The sequence below is a fragment of the Malurus melanocephalus genome, unplaced genomic scaffold (genome assembly GCF_030028575.1).
Source record: "Malurus melanocephalus ecotype Western Australia unplaced genomic scaffold, MMel_1.1 scaffold_166, whole genome shotgun sequence".
NCBI lineage: Eukaryota > Metazoa > Chordata > Aves > Passeriformes > Maluridae > Malurus > Malurus melanocephalus.
The window spans coordinates 921,935-943,346 of NW_026623398.1; the positions used below are offsets into that span (position 1 = coordinate 921,935).

The 21,412-nt window shown below is 34.4% G+C and overlaps 1 protein-coding gene across 1 annotated transcript in view; it reads right to left on the bottom strand.

Annotated features, from left to right (window-relative positions):
- The window catches only part of HMGCLL1 (3-hydroxymethyl-3-methylglutaryl-CoA lyase like 1), a 75,212-nt gene that overhangs the window by 42,927 nt on the left and 10,873 nt on the right, over positions 1–21,412 (bottom strand). Inside the window, exons 2-5 of the mRNA XM_057372210.1 lie at positions 12,559–12,636; positions 11,510–11,617; positions 8,045–8,140; positions 6,171–6,319 (exon numbers count right to left, since the gene is read on the bottom strand). Coding sequence (XP_057228193.1) covers positions 6,171–6,319; positions 8,045–8,140; positions 11,510–11,617; positions 12,559–12,636 — 431 coding nt within the window. The remainder of the gene's footprint in view (positions 1–6,170; positions 6,320–8,044; positions 8,141–11,509; positions 11,618–12,558; positions 12,637–21,412) is intronic.

Sequence of the window (21,412 nt, forward strand, 5' to 3'; positions counted from 1 at the left end):
GTATAAATTTATTCCTAAGGAAAGCCACTTCTCTCACATAGTGCAATCATCCAGTATGATGGTCAGTACAACAGCTCCAACATCCTTTTCTTAAGCTGTTCCCAGCACAGAGAAATTCACTAACTCCCCACATTCCAGTAATCTCTGGCTTCTTAAACTTCTCCAGGGCACTGAGACCAGTTGGCTTAACACTGTGTAACCGTGGATTTGTTTACTATTCACATACTAAAAAGTGTTGCTTCCAAGTCTATTAAATGTTCATCTACATTTTTTTTGTTTCCACAGGCTCAAATATAGGCTCACAGTGACACGAAGATATGACAATGGCTTTACTATCTCGAAAAGTGATAATCGTATAAATCACATTATCAAAATAATTGTGACTATGCTAAAATACAGTGTAGTGTTTAAAACAGGCATTTTAAAGCAATGTGAAAAAACATACGTATTCCAGCCCTAAGTATTCCAGAATACCAGAAAATATGAATTTGAGGTTTCTGTCTGTATTTGTAAAATACACATARCTTTGAACTGTATTTATTTGTGAAAACAGAATTGTTGGAGTTTATCTTATGGTATTTCTAAATAAGTATAAAAAATGTGATACTGTATGGCCATCCAAATATCTCAACTTAACTTGAGGATGAACTGTATAAAAGAAAAAAAATAACATAATTTAACTGAGATATAAAGATCAGATTATCTTGATAATCAGAAATTTTAGATAATCAGGATGTGTCTTTACAAACAGATCTCACTATTTGTTTCTAAAATCACTTGTTATATGTACATTAAAATAAAAAGAATGTCTTCTTTCATGTTTTTTTTTCAAAATAAATCCAAATGTCATTAGCATAAGACAAAGATAACTAGAATAAGTCCTTTCTACGTCTTGATTATATTTTGTTTAATTTGTGTATTAGCATAAAAATGAACCAATAATTATATAATCCACAAGGAATTACATATGTTGCAACCTTTAAGCTTTATTAAAAAGGTGGTGGCAATAACAGTACTACTGCTATTACTACTACTACTACTACTAATAATAATAATAATAATAACAACAACAGCAACAATAATGAACACCGTAATTTGTTTGTTATCAATTTGTTGTGGAAAAAATATTTCTGTGTTTCAAGTATATCAACCACTGTTTGAACTCCCTACAAACACAGATGTAAGCCAAATATTGAAACATGCTTTCAAAATGATTTTATGTACCGTGAACTGCACCATACAACTCAGTATTAATTTAATACAACTCAGTATTAAAAGGCATAGGACATAAATAAAGAAATTACATAGTACAGTTCAGAATTAGTGTGTGATTACACGTGCTTTAATTTATGAAGCAGCAGCTTTGTAACGAAATGCTTCTAGAGGTCCTCTAAAGCAATCATTTGCATCTGTTTTTCTAACACTGAACCTCTAAACATTTGCATACACATTCACATTTGCACAAATGGCCTTAAAAGGGCTATTCACATGAAAATTTTTCAGGTCTGGGACATAATTACAGCTTTTAATTGCTGACCATGGAGAAATATTTTTCAGTAGAGGAACAAAATTACAACCTCTGAGGCTTGTATCCCGTGTTCATTTTTTATTAGGAATAAGGCAGTCCTATACAGAACTGAATGTCTGATTTTATGTCCTTGTCAGAAGACACAAAGTATTATTTGTGGAAAAGGGAAAAATCCCAGTCCTTACCTCCTTTAATGTTCTATTGTACTAACTGCAATTCATTCCTSAGTCTTTTTAAATTTTGGAACACATTAACTTAGAAGAATCCATCTWAATGGAATACACCAACTTGGAGGAAACCAGCTTAATAAGAATTTACTTAACATTTCCTTCACATGTACATTAATGATGCATTTAACTTATAGGACAATCCAAGTGACTACTTCCAATTACCATTTCCCACCATTTTTTATCAATCCTGGATGTTAGACTTAATTTTTCATCACTGAATAGGTTGTGATATTTTTAATAGTATTTGAATTACGCAAATTGAAAATGTGCAAACTGAAAACCAGCACTATTTTGTGTCACTTTACATGCAAAACACCCATAGCAGTAATTAGCTGACCACACAGTTCATAACTGGTTTGCCTCAGTGTCTTCACAGAGTGTGTCCCAGATGTTATTGTAAAATTTTTATGCATGTATCATTAGAAAAAAAAAAACCAAACAAACAAAACAAACCCAACCCACAACAAAACCTCACCTCTTTATAATGCTAATAACTTCTAAGACCATATGCAACATTTCAATTCTTCATAAACATTTGAAATAATTTAGTAAACATTAAGAGACTGTGGACTGCGATACAGATTTTATATGTGACAGATGACAACATAAATTTTCTGGATGATGATCGAGTCAAAGTTAGTGCAGCTGTAGTAACAGTAAGACATGCAAAAGCTTAAAGTTTAGTTTCAACTGTTTGAGTGCATTTTTCATAAGATTCAAGGATTGCCAATGATTTATGCTCACTACATAAATGGTAAATTGCCAGTAAAAATAGGAAATAAAATTTTATCCCTTAAAATTATTTTTGGAACTATTTTTCAACTGCTCAAATCAGGAGTTAGGGCAAGGCACTAAATTATCCATTTCCTGCAAATAAACAACACTTTAAATAATAATAGTGCTTTAGAAAGGAAACAATCTCTGTATTGAAATGAACACAAACACAATTTATGCATATGATTATTTTTATTGYCCTAGTAATTCTAGCAAAATATTTAGCGTACAAAATTTACATTAGAAGCCAAAATCTGTAGTCTTGGGAGCTAGCTTGAGGAAAGGCTGCAGGTTTTGGCTATGGTTCTTTAAATTAGACAATGTCTAAAAGAGTGATTAAAAACAAATATCAGCARTTCTCTTCTAAATTTTTTGATTTGYTGAAGTTTAACATTAGTCCATCATCTTATCTCCTGTGCTTCAGCCTCTTAATTTTCACTGGATAAATTAATTCTCAAGATAATATCATGTGAAGAAGATATATGTAAGATTCACATAAATGTAGGTTCTCTTCAATATACATACTGTGTTTGGATTCTTGGTTATAACCCACTAAATTGRATTGTTCTCTTAATGGCTTTTTAATTCTGAATTATTCACTTTTTTTAGACCTGTAAACCTAAGGAAGAAAGCTATAGGTGAAGTGCACTTACATAATTTTATTCCCAACTTTGAATCTGCTCACTCTAGTATTTCTGATATGAAGCAGTTCTCTGTCAAAGTGTTCTGTAATATCCTGCACCTGGCATGACAGATTCAATAAAATCATGCTGCATATACTGTATGATGTTTGTCTTATGTTTGCACWTTGAAGTGAAATCACAAGTATCTGCACTGGATACACAAAGTAAGCACTTTCAAAATATAATACTACTGTATTTGCCTTAGTTCTCCTTCCGCTTCTCTACTGTTTTTCTGTTTGCTTCACTATCTGGTTCTTGATATTCCTCCCTTTTATCTCTTTGCTTTGTTTTCACTCTTTTTATTGTTMCTTTAATTTCTTTTCATGAGCTATTCTTGTTTTACCTTTTCCTGCCTCCTACTTTTCTCTTTTTTTTCTGTGTGAAAAAAAAAAAAGCCACATGGTTTGTCAGACAGTAAAAAAWTAATGTTTGGGAATGTCGTAGAATCCTGTAATGGGAACAGGTACKTCCATCACATCAATGTATCAGTGCTAGAATATTTCTTCTGGCACGTTACAAATGCAACATATGTATAATCTGTGGGGGAAAAAAATCCACTAGGTTGCCACTTTTTTAAACGTGTGAAAACCACAGAAGACAAGGTAGTATTTTAAGCGGAAAATCAATCTACAGTACACCACAGGGGCTTCTTCACCTGCAATTTGCATCTTATGGACAAATTGCAAAGTCCYTTTTTTGACGTCCATAATTATGCAAAAATTTCTACAATGCACAGGCTTTGAGGATTTCCTGGATGGTTGGCTGTCTATATTGAACCATTTGGTTGAATTTTATTAGTTAAATACAGGATTAAAAAACAGAAAATATCTCCTGACATGCCTAGACATCTGAAAAAGCCAGAAAACAGAAGTTTAGTGTAAAAACGTTCACAAGYGGCTTAGGTTTGCTGCTAYACACAAGCTGTTTTCACCTGAATTRTCTGCCCATTTCCTTAACAACACCTGTCTGGGACCTAAAATTCAGGCATCCCTGGGCTGAATCCTCCTGGAGAAGTCAAATTGCTAGTTATGTTCTCAGATCAGAATTTAGCTTCAGAAAAAATGTGACAAACAGTGGCRGCCAAGAGCTTTTAAATAACAGACCTCTTATAAGAGAAGCTGCTTAGGGAGGCAAATCCTGACCCTACCTGGCAGATTAGCACCAGGGAAAAGTATTAGAACTCTGGCACAAGTTACTATTTCTTAACACAGTGAACATCCTTACTTCTCTATTTGGTGATTTTCCATTTGAAACATATCCAGGCTAGGGAAAAAGACCCCAAGCACTGATGAGCTATCCTGGGTTGGYCGTGTGTGTGTGAAAATCATAAAAGCRCMGAATGGTTTGGGTTGAAAGGGACCTTAAAGATCATCTAGTTCCAACACCCCTGCAATGGGCAGAGATGTGTCCTTCCACTATACCAGGTTGCTCAGAGGTCCATCCAATCCACCCTTGAACACCTCCAGGAGTGGAGCATCTACAACTTCTCTGGGCAACCTGTGCCAGTGCCTCACTATCCTCACAGAAAATAATTTCTTCCTAGTATCTAATCTAAACCTACTCTCTTTCATCTTGGAAGCTTTTCCCCCTTGCCCTATCACTACAGTTCCTGACAGAGTCCCTGTCTGTGTTCCCTTGTAGCCCCCTTCAGATACTGGAAGGCTGCTATGAGGTCTCCACAAAACCTTCTCTTCTCCAGGCTAARCAGCCTCAACTTTCTCAGCTTGATGCTGTATGTGAGGTGCTCCAGTCCCTCCTCCACTGGACTTGCTCCAGCAGTTCCATGTCCTTCTTATGCTGGGGACACCWGAACTTTATGTAGCAYTCCAGGTGGCASCTCACCAGAGCAGTGGGGCAGGATTCCCTCCTTCACCCTCCTGGCCAAGCTGCTTCTGATGCAGCCCAGGATACAATTGGCTTTCAGGACTACAAGCACACACTGCTGGCTCAGACTAAGATTTTTGTCAAACATCACCTACAAATCCTTGGGTTGGACAAGATGGTCTCCAGAGTTCTCTCTCACCCTAAACCATAATGCTGTTCTGTGATCATCTGGGGCAGAGGTATAACTAGAAGTCAGAATTATCYTTCTCAAGGCAAATGCCCAAACAACCACATGCTCCTGTGGAAAAAAGTGTGCAGTAGCATTATCTCATCACTGTTTCTGGAGGAAAGAGAACCYACTATTTATTCTCAGATAGGTTTTCAAGTACTTAGTTTTGGAGGTATCTACCTCTACCTAATTTCAATTYAGGTATTCTCTGAGCATGATGTAGTTTACATTACTAGTAATCCTCAAGAAATCTCACTGTTGAGTTTTTCCTTGAATCTATGTGAGCCCTTCTGCATTCACAAGGACCTTCACAAATAATCTTAGGTAAGTAGTTCTTCTTTTTTTCTTAAAAAGAAAATGGAAATGAAAACCAATACTGTTTAAGAGCGAGTACCATTCAGAATAATTTTAAGTTAAAAAATAAATACTGTTCAATTCTAGAGTTTCATGCACTTATATACTGACTAATTTTTTTATTAGGAGTAAATTTGTTTTCTCACTTTTATACCTTGATGCTGCAATGTATGAAGTGATATAATGTGAATTCTACAATAAAATAAAAGTTTTTAGTGTGTTTTCTAAGGTGCCAGCAATGTTACGAATTGTCAACAGCACAAAAGTCATCTGCGATGATAAAAATAAATTTACATAATTAAATAGTTATTTTATAAACACAGYTTTCTTTTTTCAATTACCACAGCAAAATAGTCACTGTCAGTAGTTAAAAATGCAGAAATAACTAAATATATTCAATCTTAGAAACAAAAGTCACAGTAAAGACTATTATTACAATTTATCTACAATGTAAAATTTTGGCAATATATTTTTCTATTGATAGTAAAACAAAACCTGTTAACAATGACTCTGATAATTCTGTATTACTTGAGAATCTTTATATTTACCCACGCACTGGAATATTCATATTCCTTGCAGATTTAGTGACTTCTTCAAACTTTTCTAAACTTTCCTCAATKGAACAATTAATATTCATTTTGGTAAAAGATTCAGATGCTGCACCAAATACTGAGACTTCTGTAGCTCCTGCTGCAATCTAAAAAATACATTTCAAGAAAATAGAATAAGATGATTATATTAAAATATTAGATAAAACATTTAATTCCATACAAGATTCTAAAGTTTTAAAGTACCTTAACTATATCATCCATATCTAAAATCTAACTTTAATTCCATTTTTTTAAGCCATTGCATACAGACAGATTGAATCAAATTTTAAGAGCATTCATTAGGGCATATTTTCTTCCTTTTCTCAGCAATTTGTTAAACACATTTTTAAAGTGATGAATGATAAAGGCAGTAAGATTTAGGAAATCACATGAACTAACTATACAAACTGCAGTGATTGATTCTTATATTCATCTTTCCAGAAAAGGAAAAATCATATAACAACTCATGCAGTATCTGYTCCTTGTGAATACCAGGAAGGAATTCAGGAATTCTCATGCTTGGGAAAGCTTCCTGTGTGCAGGTGCCTAGAGCAGCAACAATAAACAACAGGGATTTCCTTCACAGAGCCAACTCTAGAATCATGGGCACTATTGGTCTTGGTGTCATAGTCGATATGGATAATATGGAAAATGTGTATGTGAGAGTCTGCTGAGAGATCTCAGAGCAAACACCAGTCTAGAAAATGTGTAAATGTGGTGACTTCATCGAAGGAAMAATTAGCCTGAGCTTGTACTCAGGACCTCAGGACCTCAGTAAATCAACTAACATGAGACAAACTAGAAGGGTAAAAGCCAAATGAGAGGAGAAGAAAACATTTAAGCTTAGGAGAATAGTTAATTAACTCTCATTCTCCAGTCAGAATAATACTCTTGCTCAATGAAGAAGTATGGAGCTTTTCCCTTTACTCTCTGTCTCTGCAAGATAGTGTCTTGGCTTCAGCAACCTTTACAGGGACAAATATTCTTTCAGAGGGAAAAAAATATCAGCAAGGAAGAACGCAGGAATCATCTACAACTATTTTTTCACTGTTTTCCTTTCATTATATCACTAAATACAGTGTTGAGATATAGCATAATTAATTCAACTCATTCAAGCGACCATTGAGACAAAGTTGTGGCACTATAATCTGACTGCTGCCAGTTAAGTCAACTAAGCACAGGGTTCTGTTTTAACAGATATTTCAGTACAGGAAGTGAATGACAGACTACACCACAAATGTCCACCAAGCAGTATGCTTTCCAAATRCAGCTGATCCTATATCAAAAAGCATGGAAGCATTAAAAATTTTCAAAAACCAAGAAAGTGTAAAGATTTGACTATGAATGTGTATATTTTAAGAAGATTGAACCACTCTATTTTCACACTTTGAAGCACTTTGAGTCTATAATTTTGACTATTTATTATGGAAGAACTAAAATTATTTAAACTTTCAAACTCTACCAGAATGAAAAGCAGAATTGCTATAAAGCTTTTTTATTTAAATGAGTTTTTCCTTATCCTTCTTTTGTASTTTGCAATACAACACTTTTCTTGGGCCAACAAGTTAAAGAATTGTCTTACCCTTTCATAAAGAAGCTTCATTTAAAGGAATTTAAAAAGTTCCTCATCAATGCCTCCATCAAAATATGAATACATAGAGCTTAATATCACTCTGTGAGTTTCCCCTCTTTTTCACAAAAAAAATTTAGAGTTTTCAATGAAAAAAGCTATAGCTTATTTCTAACATTAAACAGCTACTTTCTGATATTGAACTGCAAGTGTCTGAAACACRAAAGAGGTAAATGTGGACAACATCTATGAAGGCACTTACAGCAGAATTAAAACCTTGAAGATTAGGAGTGAGAACAGGATACTGGACTCCAGGATGCCGCTCGATGCCCATCATTACTTCTTTGTGATCTGCCATCTAAAACARATCAATAATTTGTATTGATCAGCACTCATTTTCTGATTTTATACAACTAAACAGAAATTGGCTTAGACTGTGATTTTGCCTTCATTACTTTTACAATTCATACAAAAATTAAAACAACAAAGGAGTAAAACTGATTCTGTACAAATATTCCTTTTTTAGTTTGTTAACATTTGAGTCTTTGAGTTGCAATTTTTTTAGATCTACATGAATACAGAACTGGGGCTAAGATTTCTACAGTGTTCCTTTTTGTGAATCTGTAAAAATAGAATTTGCATTATAAATTGACAGACTTATGATCATGCTGTTCATGAAGTCTTATAGCCACTTTAATTTTGATTCACTGGACTCAGTAAGTGGAATTAACAGAACAACTGAGATTTAAAACACATACAAATCTTGAAAACTTCAGAACTCTGTTAAACATCACAATGTTATGCATAACTGAACTTGAATTACTCAATACTGTAATCAGCACATTTGAAAAGACTAAACACATCTGTTCTTAAAAGTATAGCAAAATCCAGTTATCTGCATAGCATAACCTTTTAATATATTTAGAAGTTTCTTTCTAAAGAAGAAAATACTTTATTATAGCAAAGATCAGAACACTTCTTTCCTTAGTCCCCCTTCGCAAAATAAAATCTTCCTTTTTTGGGACATCCTTACATTTTTCTCACATATTCAAGACTAAATATAATCTCTATACTAATCAAGACAATGAATGAAAGACCTCCTCATTTAATAAAAAGAGATTATTTAGACAATCACATTTTCTTAAAAGAAGTGRGTTGAAAACAACTATTTTTCAATGGTATGCATGCCTGAAAACAATACAGTTAATAAAACATATCCCTCCTATTTAATGTTTTAAAGAGTCGTAGTTTTAAAAATAGAATAGCATTTTAAATGCTTTTAAAATGAGCTCTCATAAAAGCAAATCTCGCAAGCAAACAATATTAAATTGGATTTCTGTTTTCTTCCACACTGGTGAAAAGTCATTTGAGAAGCACCATCTGAGAAGGTATATGAACTACAGAGCTTTCACTACTTCTTACTTTCAGCAGATACCTTATTGGTAGCTATGCAGTATCACAATTCTAAACACATGGTATTAAATTATACCACATTTTTAACTGACATCACTGGCAACCTGGAATCTTCCTGTCACTGGCTTCCTTCTATGAAAATGAATGGATTWAAAATACTAGAAAAATGCATGTATTCCTCTTCAAATGAAAGCCCAGCATGTATTCTATACGTGGATATATGGTACAAAAAGTATTTTACAGCCAGACACTATTTCTTATTGGGAAATAAGAGATAGCACAAAGAAACTTTTTCTGCTTGCTTCTATGTGAATGAAATTGGTCTGATAACCTCACAAAAAATCCCTTTATTTTTTAAGAGTGCTTTTTCATTCCTTAGTTTAATATAAGTAGTAGCTATATTTCTCAGGGCAARTAAGAATATCTGAAACCCAATGATTAATTAAATGGCAAATGCTGGAACTTAATTCATGCTCCACAATTATAGCCTGGCTTAAAATTTACTGGAAAACCAAAATGACACTTTTTCAACCAGTATAACCTGCCAAATCCAAATAATATTATATGTATTAAATTTGTCCCATTGCTATTTTTCCTGTAAGTAAAATCCCAYCTTTGCACATATTGCATGCTATAAGATTTTAAATTGTAATAAAGTATTTCTTTTCCCAATTTCTTTAAAAATATGCTTCCTAATAGTAGGTATTTATAATTTTTGGCTGTTTAAGTTATAGGTGTGGGATCCTGTTTTATATGGCACCTCGCTACTATGGAACTTTCTCTTTTAGATTTTTCAGTAAAAAAATCTCTGCCAAAAACAACAGTGGATGGGAAACCATAAAAAATTTAAAATACTACAAATAGAAATAAATGAATGAGTGATCTAAACATAACTGTAAATTCTATTCCCATGACCTATAAAAAAATGAAAGAGCAAAGAAAAGACAAAGTCAAGACTGCACACCCTATCAAAGCAACACAATCTTATCTTTTAAATAAAAAAACATTTTAAAAGAAATTAAGTCATTAAAACAAAGTATTCAGACATGAATTTAAGATAAGAAGGAATTATTCGTTTTTTTCTAAACTGACAAAAATGTACTAAACCTGGTACTCCTAATGGCTCACAGGAAAAGGAAATAATTAAACAAGAAATGAATAAATACACCTTTGCTTTAGACTATTTCTTCTAACATTATAAAAACTACATTATTCTCTGTTGCAGTAACTGACAAAGTGTGATGGCACTTGGAAAAACTTAACCTGTTCCCTTTTAAAAAGACACAATATCATTGCCCCTGCATTGATGACAAGAAATTCTTCTCTTCCCCTTTCCTATTATCCTTCTTTTAGACTCTTCCCTGGTAACCCTGAGAAACACTGAAATAAACCCAAGGAGTTCCGCACAGTGTTTAACAGTTTGCTTCGTTAACCCACAAATAAGCATTTATTGCTACATGACCACAGTAGGTTTTTCTCAAAGAAAAGCCTAGAACAATCCAGGCCAAGGATGTATTCTCAGTTTAAAATGGACAAACTTTAGCTACATTTTGTCAGATGTGTAATATGCAGTAGACATTGTTAAAAGTGAAGTATTTTCTCAAATAAATTAACTTCTTGCTTTCATTTTTAAATAACAACTTGTATGCTACTTACCAAATATATTCATATGCTTCTGTGCAAACAAGTGTGTAATTTCTTGAAAAGTATTTTAAATTATATAGACAAGTACTTACTTACTTACTTACTTACAAGTCCTTACTTGCACAAAATAATTAACTTGCACAAACAGAAACTAAATAGTAAACTTTATGACTAAGCATGAATTTGCAGGGTTAAATCTCAAATGAAAACGTGACATTCTAATGCCAATGCAGTTTTGCTGCTGATTCCAGAAAGCCTAGATTTTCTGCTGAATTCTACCAAAATGTAGAATTTGTTTTCCAAAAACAAATTTTGGAAAAATAATGAGAAAATTATGATTAATCAAGCTTAAGTGTAGTTGCTGATAGGGTACTAGAACTCAAAAATAAGTAATATGGCTAAGCATACCACATATACAGAAGTCCCAAATTTAGATCTTCCAAACACATTTCCAAATGTGGAAAATCATATTTCATTTAGGGAAAAAAAATAWCTATGCTATTTTTCTTTTTTAAATCAATGACCACTAGTTTTAGAAGAGTAGAAAAGAAGTAGGAACAATATTAAATTATATTAATGATGTGTCATCTTTAGTTACAATTGAATGTTAAATAAGTGGAATGGCTTTTAAATTGCAAATTTTTAATTGAATGGAAATGATTTTACATACCTGAGGTACCCATTTGGATGAAACAAAACTGGTCACTTCTATTGCAGGCAGGCCTGTTTTGGAAAGCTGGTTGATTAACTCAATTTTTRTATCAGTTGGGACTATCACCTATAGATATAGAGACAAACTTTAGCAAAGCATTTCATACATATGAAACTTCTGTAAGTGAAGTTGTTCCCTGTATATAATCAATACTTTTTTTTTTTTTTAATAGTGAACTACACTTACACATTTTACCATAGCTCCACTGTTTCCTGACAGTAGGRAGCTATTGTCCATGGAAGGTACTAGGCAGTATATAAGATCCTATTCCATTTTCTGTCCCTCACAAAAGGAAGCACTTCTGTGTAACTGGTTATAGATCTGGCCTCAYTGTTTGTTAGTAACCAAACACCAAACTACCAAGACATGACAAAGAAAATATTAACAGTTTGACCACAGAAAAATGGGAGAGAAAAAGTTCCAGAGCTGAGGTAGAGTAACTGTGCTAATACTACTAACATCTTTGATACCAGTAACAATTATATATGTGAGCTTATCCTGTTCGTGGAAATAGAKGACTGTTTCAACACATGTACCTTATAACCTCTTTCAATCTTCTTCCATGCTTCTCTGCCACCCTTCAGGCAAACAATACGATCAAAAGAGTAATATTTTCCCCTGTGTCTCTTWAGCAGGAAACATGATAAAACTCATTTTACTATTCCTTCTACATTAGCACGTGGAGCAGAGATACAAGTTTCAGAGATAACCAGCACTTCATAGTGTTTGCCAGTTATGTCATTACAGACTGGCAGGACAAATTCCATTAAAAAGAAATGTTAAGTAACAGAAAGGCTAGTTAGCCAAATATAGGAAAAATTACATGATTTAAAAGCTGGGTAAACAGGAATACACTTTTATTCTAATATAAAGAGATATGAAAAGAAATAAATATATTTAATAGTACAAAATGGAAGAAACATAATTAGCAGGATGTACATGTTCTACACAACGAAAATAACACTAACATCCAGGTCAAAGCATGCACACACAAAAAAAAAAGTTACCTTTTCATTTTGTAATCCATCCCTTGGCCCAACTTCTACAATCTTTATGTACTCAGSCAGTCCAGATGCTTGAAGTTCCTGAAATAAAAATCAATACTGAAACATAAAACAAATAAGGCCACCAAGATCAAAATGTACAGCTTGCACTCTTCCTTTCATATGATTCTGGGTATAAAGTCATATTGTCAACATTAAGTTTGCAGGGCATTTAAAAATCTGTGAGAACACATTCCACACCTTGCCCTAAGGAATAAAAGTTAAAATAGAAGTTAGTGAATGTTCCACTGCTCCTTTGAGGTCACAAAAGTTTATTAAAAATGCATATAGAATCATAAATGAACGTAGAGTTTTACAGTGAGAAATATTTCCATTTCAAAAATCTTTCCAATGAACAATCCAGTCCTCCAAACTTATAACCAAATGATCGCAATTTAACTTAACAGGTACTTCTCTGTAAATGTTCACAAGACTTGGCTATAAATCTGAAAAGAACATAGCAGTCAAGAAATGTTGAAGAGATTATTAATGAAAGATGAAAATTACTTCTCCAACTGAAGATGAAGGTTTTAAAAAAAGGATTTAAAGGAGAACAAGGAAAGCCTCTAGTAGAAAAGAATTTTCCAGGTGTAAGAGCAGCTATGGAAAGGCAGGATGCTGACAGGGACAGGAGGGAAAGAAGGCAGCAGTAAGGTCAAAGGGCTAAGTAGAGCATGGGGAACTGGAGGAGGAGGAAGGAGAAATGAGAACAGAAAAGCAGGTGAAGGGAAATGAAACTTCCTTTTTTATTAKTTAGCTGCTCTGTTATTGAATCAAGTTGACAGGTGTGGCAGTTGATGTWAACTGGCCTTAAGTCCTCAAACAGTTCAGAGCAGTTGGCCGGATTTACCACCAAAAGCTGTATGCCCTTAAAAACGCACCCCATGGCTAATTTGGGTCACACTGTCCATGCCCAGAGTGGACAGAAGGGACACAGGCAGCCTTGCCAGGAGCTCTGGAGATACCCTGTTTTCTGTATTGCACTGAATACAGAAGCCAAACCAGTCCTCCACTCGTGTTGAAAGCCTGAGCTGGGATTAGCACAAGCTACCTGCAGGACAGCTGCTCCACTAAACTCACCACCTYTCCAGGTAAACTCCAGGAATTTAACACCACTGGAAAGGTGACACAGGGGGGACAGCTCCTGCCCATGGGAGCTGCCCCCGACAGAGGCACTCCGTAAATACAGCCACTAATCTCACATCCACAACCAAATGAAAACCCCGTATKTTATTGCTCCCTCACTAGTATCATCAGGACAAACAACTGCTAATTTTTCCTCAGTAACAGAAAATGAGCATTCCTATGAGCACCCTTGGTTTTTCCCTGCATTCTTGGCACTTGTGGGCTGTTCTCTGCAGGACTTGCCAAAATACAATAAATATATTTCAGACCATTTACTGTGTATTTATCTGAACCTGGTAAAAAGAATGGGAAACAGCTGTACAGTATCTATTTGATCACATGAAACATCTGGTAAGTTGAAACTCTGTCAGGCCCTGCTAAGCCCACACTTGCTGACAGTATAAACCTACTTAAATGTGAAGGTAAAACCTTCACATCTGCTGCATATTGGTCCTCTTAAGTTATTTTCACAAATATGGCACTGCTTCAGCACTGCAGGCATAAATCTGGGTTATTTCCTGATTATCAGATTCTTCTTGTTGCAAGACAAATGCCACAGCTGTGCTATGACTGAGGCTGTGACTGGAAAATAAAAAGGGAGCTAAAATAGATTATGTGAACCAAAGCTTAAGTTAGARCATGAAAAATGTCCATAAAACTTTGAGAGCAAAAAGTTTCAATTTCTAGGCCAAATCTTGTAAATCCTATTTAGTTCCTACTGTGGCAAAACTTTTGTGGAAATCAAGCTGTACCTATCTTTACAGAACAGTTCAYGCAGCCATTCAGGTGAGGTTTGCAGCCCTTGGAGTTCATAGGGGCCAAAAGTTTGGTGGGGATATTGCAGGAAGGTACTCAAGCATTGGTTTTTATTTTCTGTCTGTGATATTACTGATATACAATCTCTTTGAACCATAGTCCAGGCCTCTCARCCCCTGATTTTCTCTACAGCCTTCCTGTCCACTAGTCAGCCCCAACRTGAATTCACTGTTCTTGAACACAACACTGATGCGAGAACCATACATGGGATGATTCCCACATACTGGAAACTCAAGGCAGTATTAAAGACAGCTCCTTACTCTGCTCAAGCTGATGAACTAACAGCTCAGAGGAAACTTGTTGGCTCTGAGTCCAGAAGAGTCTTCCTTTGCATTGTATTTCATCTAGTTTTATTTATGATACATTGATAGCTCCTATCTTCAATGTCGCTCAGTTTCTCCTGTGTTGCATCTATATTGTACTGAAAATGTCTCCTGTCTTCCTGTTATCAGCACTTTGATACTCCCTGGTGAAAAAAAATTGGACTAATATCATTACCTTATTTTAGTACAAACACATTATCTCAAAAGAAAATTGAAATAGTGCTATAGAAGGAAAATGTTTAAAAAGAAACATGAAGGAACTCCACCAGCAATGTTTTTTCAGTCTAATAAATAAGCTTTCAATATTATTTCTTCTTTCTTCCCCAGCCAGTTTCTTATTCATCTCACAAATTCTGTTCTGAGCATCCTTCTCCGTACCATAACTGAATTTCGCTTGTGCTGCATTGCTGAAGCTCAGATAACAAGCAAGTCRAAGACAGGTAGAATACTTAGGTTCAGGCCCCTGTATACTATTTATATATTTTACAGTCCATGGCTGCTGGATAAAACTCAGAAACAAACTGGAGAGTATTTGTATCTTCTTCTGCTCAAGTGACCCTAGMATTTTTCTATTCTGTGACCGAAAATGAATCCAAGGAGTAAAGGAATCTCACCTGTCCTATGAATGAATACTCACTAACTAGCTGTTAACATTCTTCCAAGAGAGAAATATGTACTTGACAATGCTGTTGAGAAGAAAAAAGAGACTCCACTTTCTCGGAAGTTTTCTAATCACAGAAAGTATTCTGCTACACTTGCAGAATATCTGGACATTACTTAAATAACATCTCAAGAAATCACCTGAAGCACCAGCCACATTCTGCCAGGCTCAATGCCATCTGCACTCACTAGTCAAGCTTCAAATGCCCAGAACACACGGAAGTCTGTAAGAACTTAGGCAGAGCTTATACACCTCTCAGTTTACTATCTGGATGGCATCAGACCTTAAACAAGACTTGGGCTTCACGAATTGAACAACTGATTTCCCCAAGCTTTAACTGGAGCATTTCAAATGTACCACACTCTTGGGCAAAAGGAATGATTTTCAGAACCAATGAGACCAACTTAGAGAATTTCAACACCTTCAAGCATGGCATTAAATAGCCTACAGATAATAACTAGAAAATAGAAATAAACATACAAATGGAAAAATGGTTTTTATATTGTGAAATAATCAGAAAAGGTGAACTTTACAAAAATACACAATTACCAATATTATTGCTACTACACATGTCAGGTATACAATTTTGTTTCAGAATAAATTTACTAAATTGAACTATATAAAGTATTTTTATGTAACAATATATGAAAAATAGTTATGGCAAATACTTAGGGATGACTGCTTATTGAATAGTACAGGGTCTCTGTTAAAAATTAATGATCATCAAAGCACCATGTTTTAAATATCAAAAAGGAAACAGTCATCATAAAAGACTAAGAGCCTGGAAAATTTGTTTTTCCATGTATCAAGCCTTGCCAAGGGAGCACAAAAAACATATAAAACCACAAAAAAAACTGCCTCCCTCAAAACATAATGCAGCCAAAGAGTATTTTTAAAAGAAATAGAAAAAGGGAAACCAAGCCATTTAGCTTGAGACATTGAATGCCAAATTTCTGTATGGAAACATTTTTCCTCAGCTATAAATAGCTGAAAATTCAAGTTTATTATAGAAAACCTTAGTAACTCTTAATTAAAGCAGTATAATCTCCTTAATGTAACAATAAATGTAAACCAATTTAAAAAACACACTTTTTAAAGCTCTGTCACAGCTTCACTACTTCTACAAAAGGTGCTGAGGTTCTTTCAGCCTTCTGATTTTTACTCCATGGAGGTCATTCATATGGGCAGAAACAGCACTGGCAAATATTACACAGAGCTGCTCAAAGGTAACTGAAAGAATAAAAAAATAAAAATWAAAAAAAATTGAAAAGGATCTGGGGGTTCAGGTCCTTTCAATCCTCCGAGCCAAGCAAGATGAAGCTCTGCTTTCCTTTTCCACAAGGTGGTGTTCTGGCACAGAGGACAACTGAACAAAGGCAGGTCCATCTTGGACAAGGAGGAATTATTCAAGAAAGCAGTTTTCAACAAGAATCAGCGGGGAGGTGTCATCATAACGCTGCACTGTTTATCGCAGTGACAGATAAATGCCCAAAAATCGTGAGAAGGCTTTAAGGTAAATAATATGATTGCTGGAAAAAGAACATAGAAAACAGTGGTCAATCTTCTGAATACATAGATTTCTCTAAATTTTGCAAGACATAGAGAAAATAAACAGGATGACATTAAAATCCTTGCTCACATAGTTCACACTACTGGAAGACAGATATAAAACATATCAATTTCCAACTTAACTAGAGGAAAAGTGGAGGAGAGTCCATTAACAGTGGGATGCACCTGAGGAATATCCCTCAGTAAAGATAAACTGAGTATTTATAGTAGAACTTCTGCTGAATGCTGCTGACATGACCATTGGGAGAACAGCAGCCAGGAATGGACTGTGACTAGCAAAAAACCTCAACCCCATCTTTCATCAAATGAAGTTTTCTTATGATATCACTTACTATGCATGACCTGAATGTTAACACATACCAAAAACAAAGCAGTTACAACAGAGTACAAAATTCCATTGATGTACTAGATGCATTTCAATAAAAGCAATATGTAAGATAACACTCAGGCCTCTCCATATTGTTTCTAATGCTGACTGACTAAGTAAGAAAATGAAAGAGCAAAACTAATCCTGGGCTATAAACTAGAATGCCATAGATAAAACAGTAGCCTGCCGCTTAATGAGTAGAAATGTTGTGACTTCSTAATTCAAAAAATAATTTAATCAACTTGATATTGTCCATGGGAGAGCAAAATATAAGATGCAAGTAAATCATTAAAGAATGAAATTAGTTAAGTGCAGAGTTAACTTACCTGGAATAAACTAAATAAATGTTGAGGTTGGAAGGCTTGGTTGAGCTCATAAAAGGGCAGTGATTTACATATATCAGGAGATTGTCTGAACTGACCGAGAATTCACTGTAGGGATTTCTATGATAAAGTCATACCCCTAACATTTATACTGTCATTTAAATTACCTATTAAATTTCAATAGAATTTGCTGGTATACTACCTCTTATTGTTGCAGAGTTGTTTACAATAGAAGTCAATCATATAAAAGCATAAAAAATATGATTTTAAACAAAAAGAAATTCAAYTGAAATATACATATATAAATATATAAAATATATAAATGCTTATGCTGCTGGAGTGGCCATTGTTTGAGCTGACCTATTTACAAAAAGGACTTTAATGGTAAAGGCAAAGGTCATAAAGTACAAATAATAACTAATAAATAATGAAATTTTGTAAACTATTACTTTTATTATTACTAATACTTTGATTTAGATAATAGAAATTAATATTTGGAAAAAAAGAACTCTATCAAGCATTCTGATGAACCAGCAAACCTTAAGCTAACAAATGCTATTAATAAGGAATGCCCCAGACACTGAAAAAACAATGTTGCTGTGTTGAGAATAATATTCTTACACAAAACTAGAACATTCATGTCACATTCAACTACACTACTCATGGACAAATTTTACAAAGCAAAATAACATCTATATATCACTATTCCTTTTGAAAATCCTTTAGAACAGGTCTTCCAAAGCTACAAACACCAAGGTTTACGACTTTTATTCAGATCAAGGTTAAGAAATTTCACCTTCGCCATTAAATTCTTTCTCATAGAAACCTGGAATAGCAACTGGCGGCTACAGCTATCAGATGCTATGACAGCAATCCCAAATAATGTCTTATTCAAGCAACAAACAAGCRTTTGACATGAAAAAAATTAACCAAAAACCAATTAATAGTAAAAGAGCTCTATGTGAACCATGTTCATGAAAGAGAAAACTGAAGCACAATCACCACATGAGGTATTACATTTGTGAATTGATTTCACAGCACAGTACTTCCCTTGTCTTAGCAAAATGCAACACRATGTAGCAAAACAAATAAGGAAACTCCTTTCTATAAAAAAAGAATATTCCTTTCAGACAAAACAGTACATTTTCTGAAGAGCTAGAGAGTTAATCTATAATTTCTGTATGCAGGAATCTAGCAGAGGAAACAGAAGGAATTCCTCACTTCCTAGACTATTTTCCTTTATATTAGATCAGAAGAGATAAACTCTCACATACTTCGGGTGAAACACCTGCTGATWATTATTTTCTATGATTTGTAGTTTACTCTTTTGCTTACAGTGGGTGTACTTAACAAATGGGCAACCAGAACCTGCAGCTGTCTCCAATACACAATTTGCCTCTTATAACCAGTTGAAGTGAACTCAGCTTGAACTATGAACAAAATAAACTGAAACCCTGGAACTATCTGTTGTGTTTGGGTAGTCATATATTTGAAYACTGTTTGGAGGTGTATACTTTCACTTTTATTTTAAAGATGTAAGAATAAAATATAATAATACATTTTAAAATACATGACAGGATGAAAACTGTTTTTTGTTGTATTTCGCATATCACATTGAAGATTAAATTTATGTCCCTAATTTATGYTCCTTCTTAGGTTATTACTCCTTTTCCCCTTTCACGACGAAACATTGTGTTCAGAAGTAATAAACAGGTTTAAAGRTTCTTCACTGGCCTTTTTACCATGTAATAGGTTTGGAATGCATTCTGAAACTAGTACTCTCAGTCAAACAAATTACATGGGTTACCATATTGATCTCACRACAGCATTGTTCTGTATTTCTTTATGACCTTCTCAGTTTCTTCATAAACAAGATTTTCTTCTTGATCTCTCCATTATTTGAAGAGAATACAAAATGTAACAGTGCTTCTTCCAAAACTGACAAGGTACAATGAACTACTACACTCATAAGTATTTTTTGAGTAGCAGGGTACAAATCCATGAATTGTTAACCCCTATTGTCAGCTTTAGTCCTGATTAAATCCTTGCTTTATAACTTTTCATACATAGCCTTCAAACCCCCAAACTGCACAAAGCACAGATATGGTGAAATGATAGCACCCAACTTAACTGGTGCTTTTATCTCAGGGACAGAGTAAAGGCTATGTTGGATAAAAAATCAACAAAATGCGAGTATTTCCCACTTTACATAACAGTCGTGCRCAAAGTTTATTAAGATTAATATAAATATTAATGAAGAAACACATATAACTTTCACATAAAATATAATTACTAGTAGCATTCCAAATAATATGAATAAATATGGAGAAATCAATATTTAAGATTAATAAATTGGACATTTTATTGTTATTTTCATAACTCAATGGAAACACAGCCAGTGAAAGTATACTGGAAMATATACATAAATATGCATAAAAGCAATTTTGATGTAAAGATATTTACAGATCCCCAGAAGTAAAGGTAAGAAATGTGAACACTTGAATTATACATGTTACACATTTTAAACTGTGATCATCGAAATCATGACAKTCCATGCTACCTTCTAACTATGTGACCAACACAGGACAACGATTTACTACATGTCAGTATAGAGTCACACAAACGTCTCCGGTGGTCATGGCTTAAAATTTACCAAATGCAAGCTCCAGTGGGTCAGAAAATTCCACAGGCATCTGGCAGGCTAACAAAACTGCTATTCTGACAGCTCTTCAAAGAAGGAAATTTCATGAACTGGAGACTGAGTGTCTAACAGAAGCAGCAGCTGGTTCTAAGAGTAACTGCAAACCATGTCTACTTCTCTGTTGGATGCTCTCAAAAAAAAGAAGTAGCATTACAGGACAAACACTCAGAAACATAAAATAAAGCCCAAAGACAGTTCAGTACCTTTGAAAACTAAGAAATACCTTCTTTATTATTAATGTCTGCATTTTACATAAAGTCATTCCTAACTTGACAGACCAAAACCAATAGGCCACATTTTCAAATAACAGTCTCCTGGATGAGACTGAACTTTCTGAATTATCACTGACAACTTGATACCTTCTAAACAATATTTGTTGCTGTTCTCAACAAATGTCAAGTACATGGAATTGCAGAGATCTGAATACCCATATCAATTACAGCTTCATGCAATCTAAAAGAACATGGATGTGCAGTAGACATACACAATTTTTGATAACTTGAAAGATAATGATCAAGGAATCTGTTAGCAGAGTCAGGTGGTAGCAGAAGCACAGGCAAGCACAGTTAGAATTGTGTTACAATGAAATCAATAATAAATGGTACTAGAGACCTCTATTATTAATGGAGGCCAACACAGCCAGCCACTTCAGCAAAAATTAAAAAATGTATTTTCAGGACATGGTGTATACATTACCTTTTTATATTTCCCTAAATGCTTCCCTTGGCTAACAAGCAGCATTTCTCCATTAACCAAGCTGATTTACAGCCAACTCATTTTCATTCATATCCCTATCTTGGTCAAAGCCTGGAAAAGCAATTATACTCTGCCATCTGGGCTGGATGAAAAGGATACAGAGAACGGAGATCAACAGCATTACTGATGACACTGGAGCCAAAACCTCCCACACTTTCCTTTACTATTATTTATGGT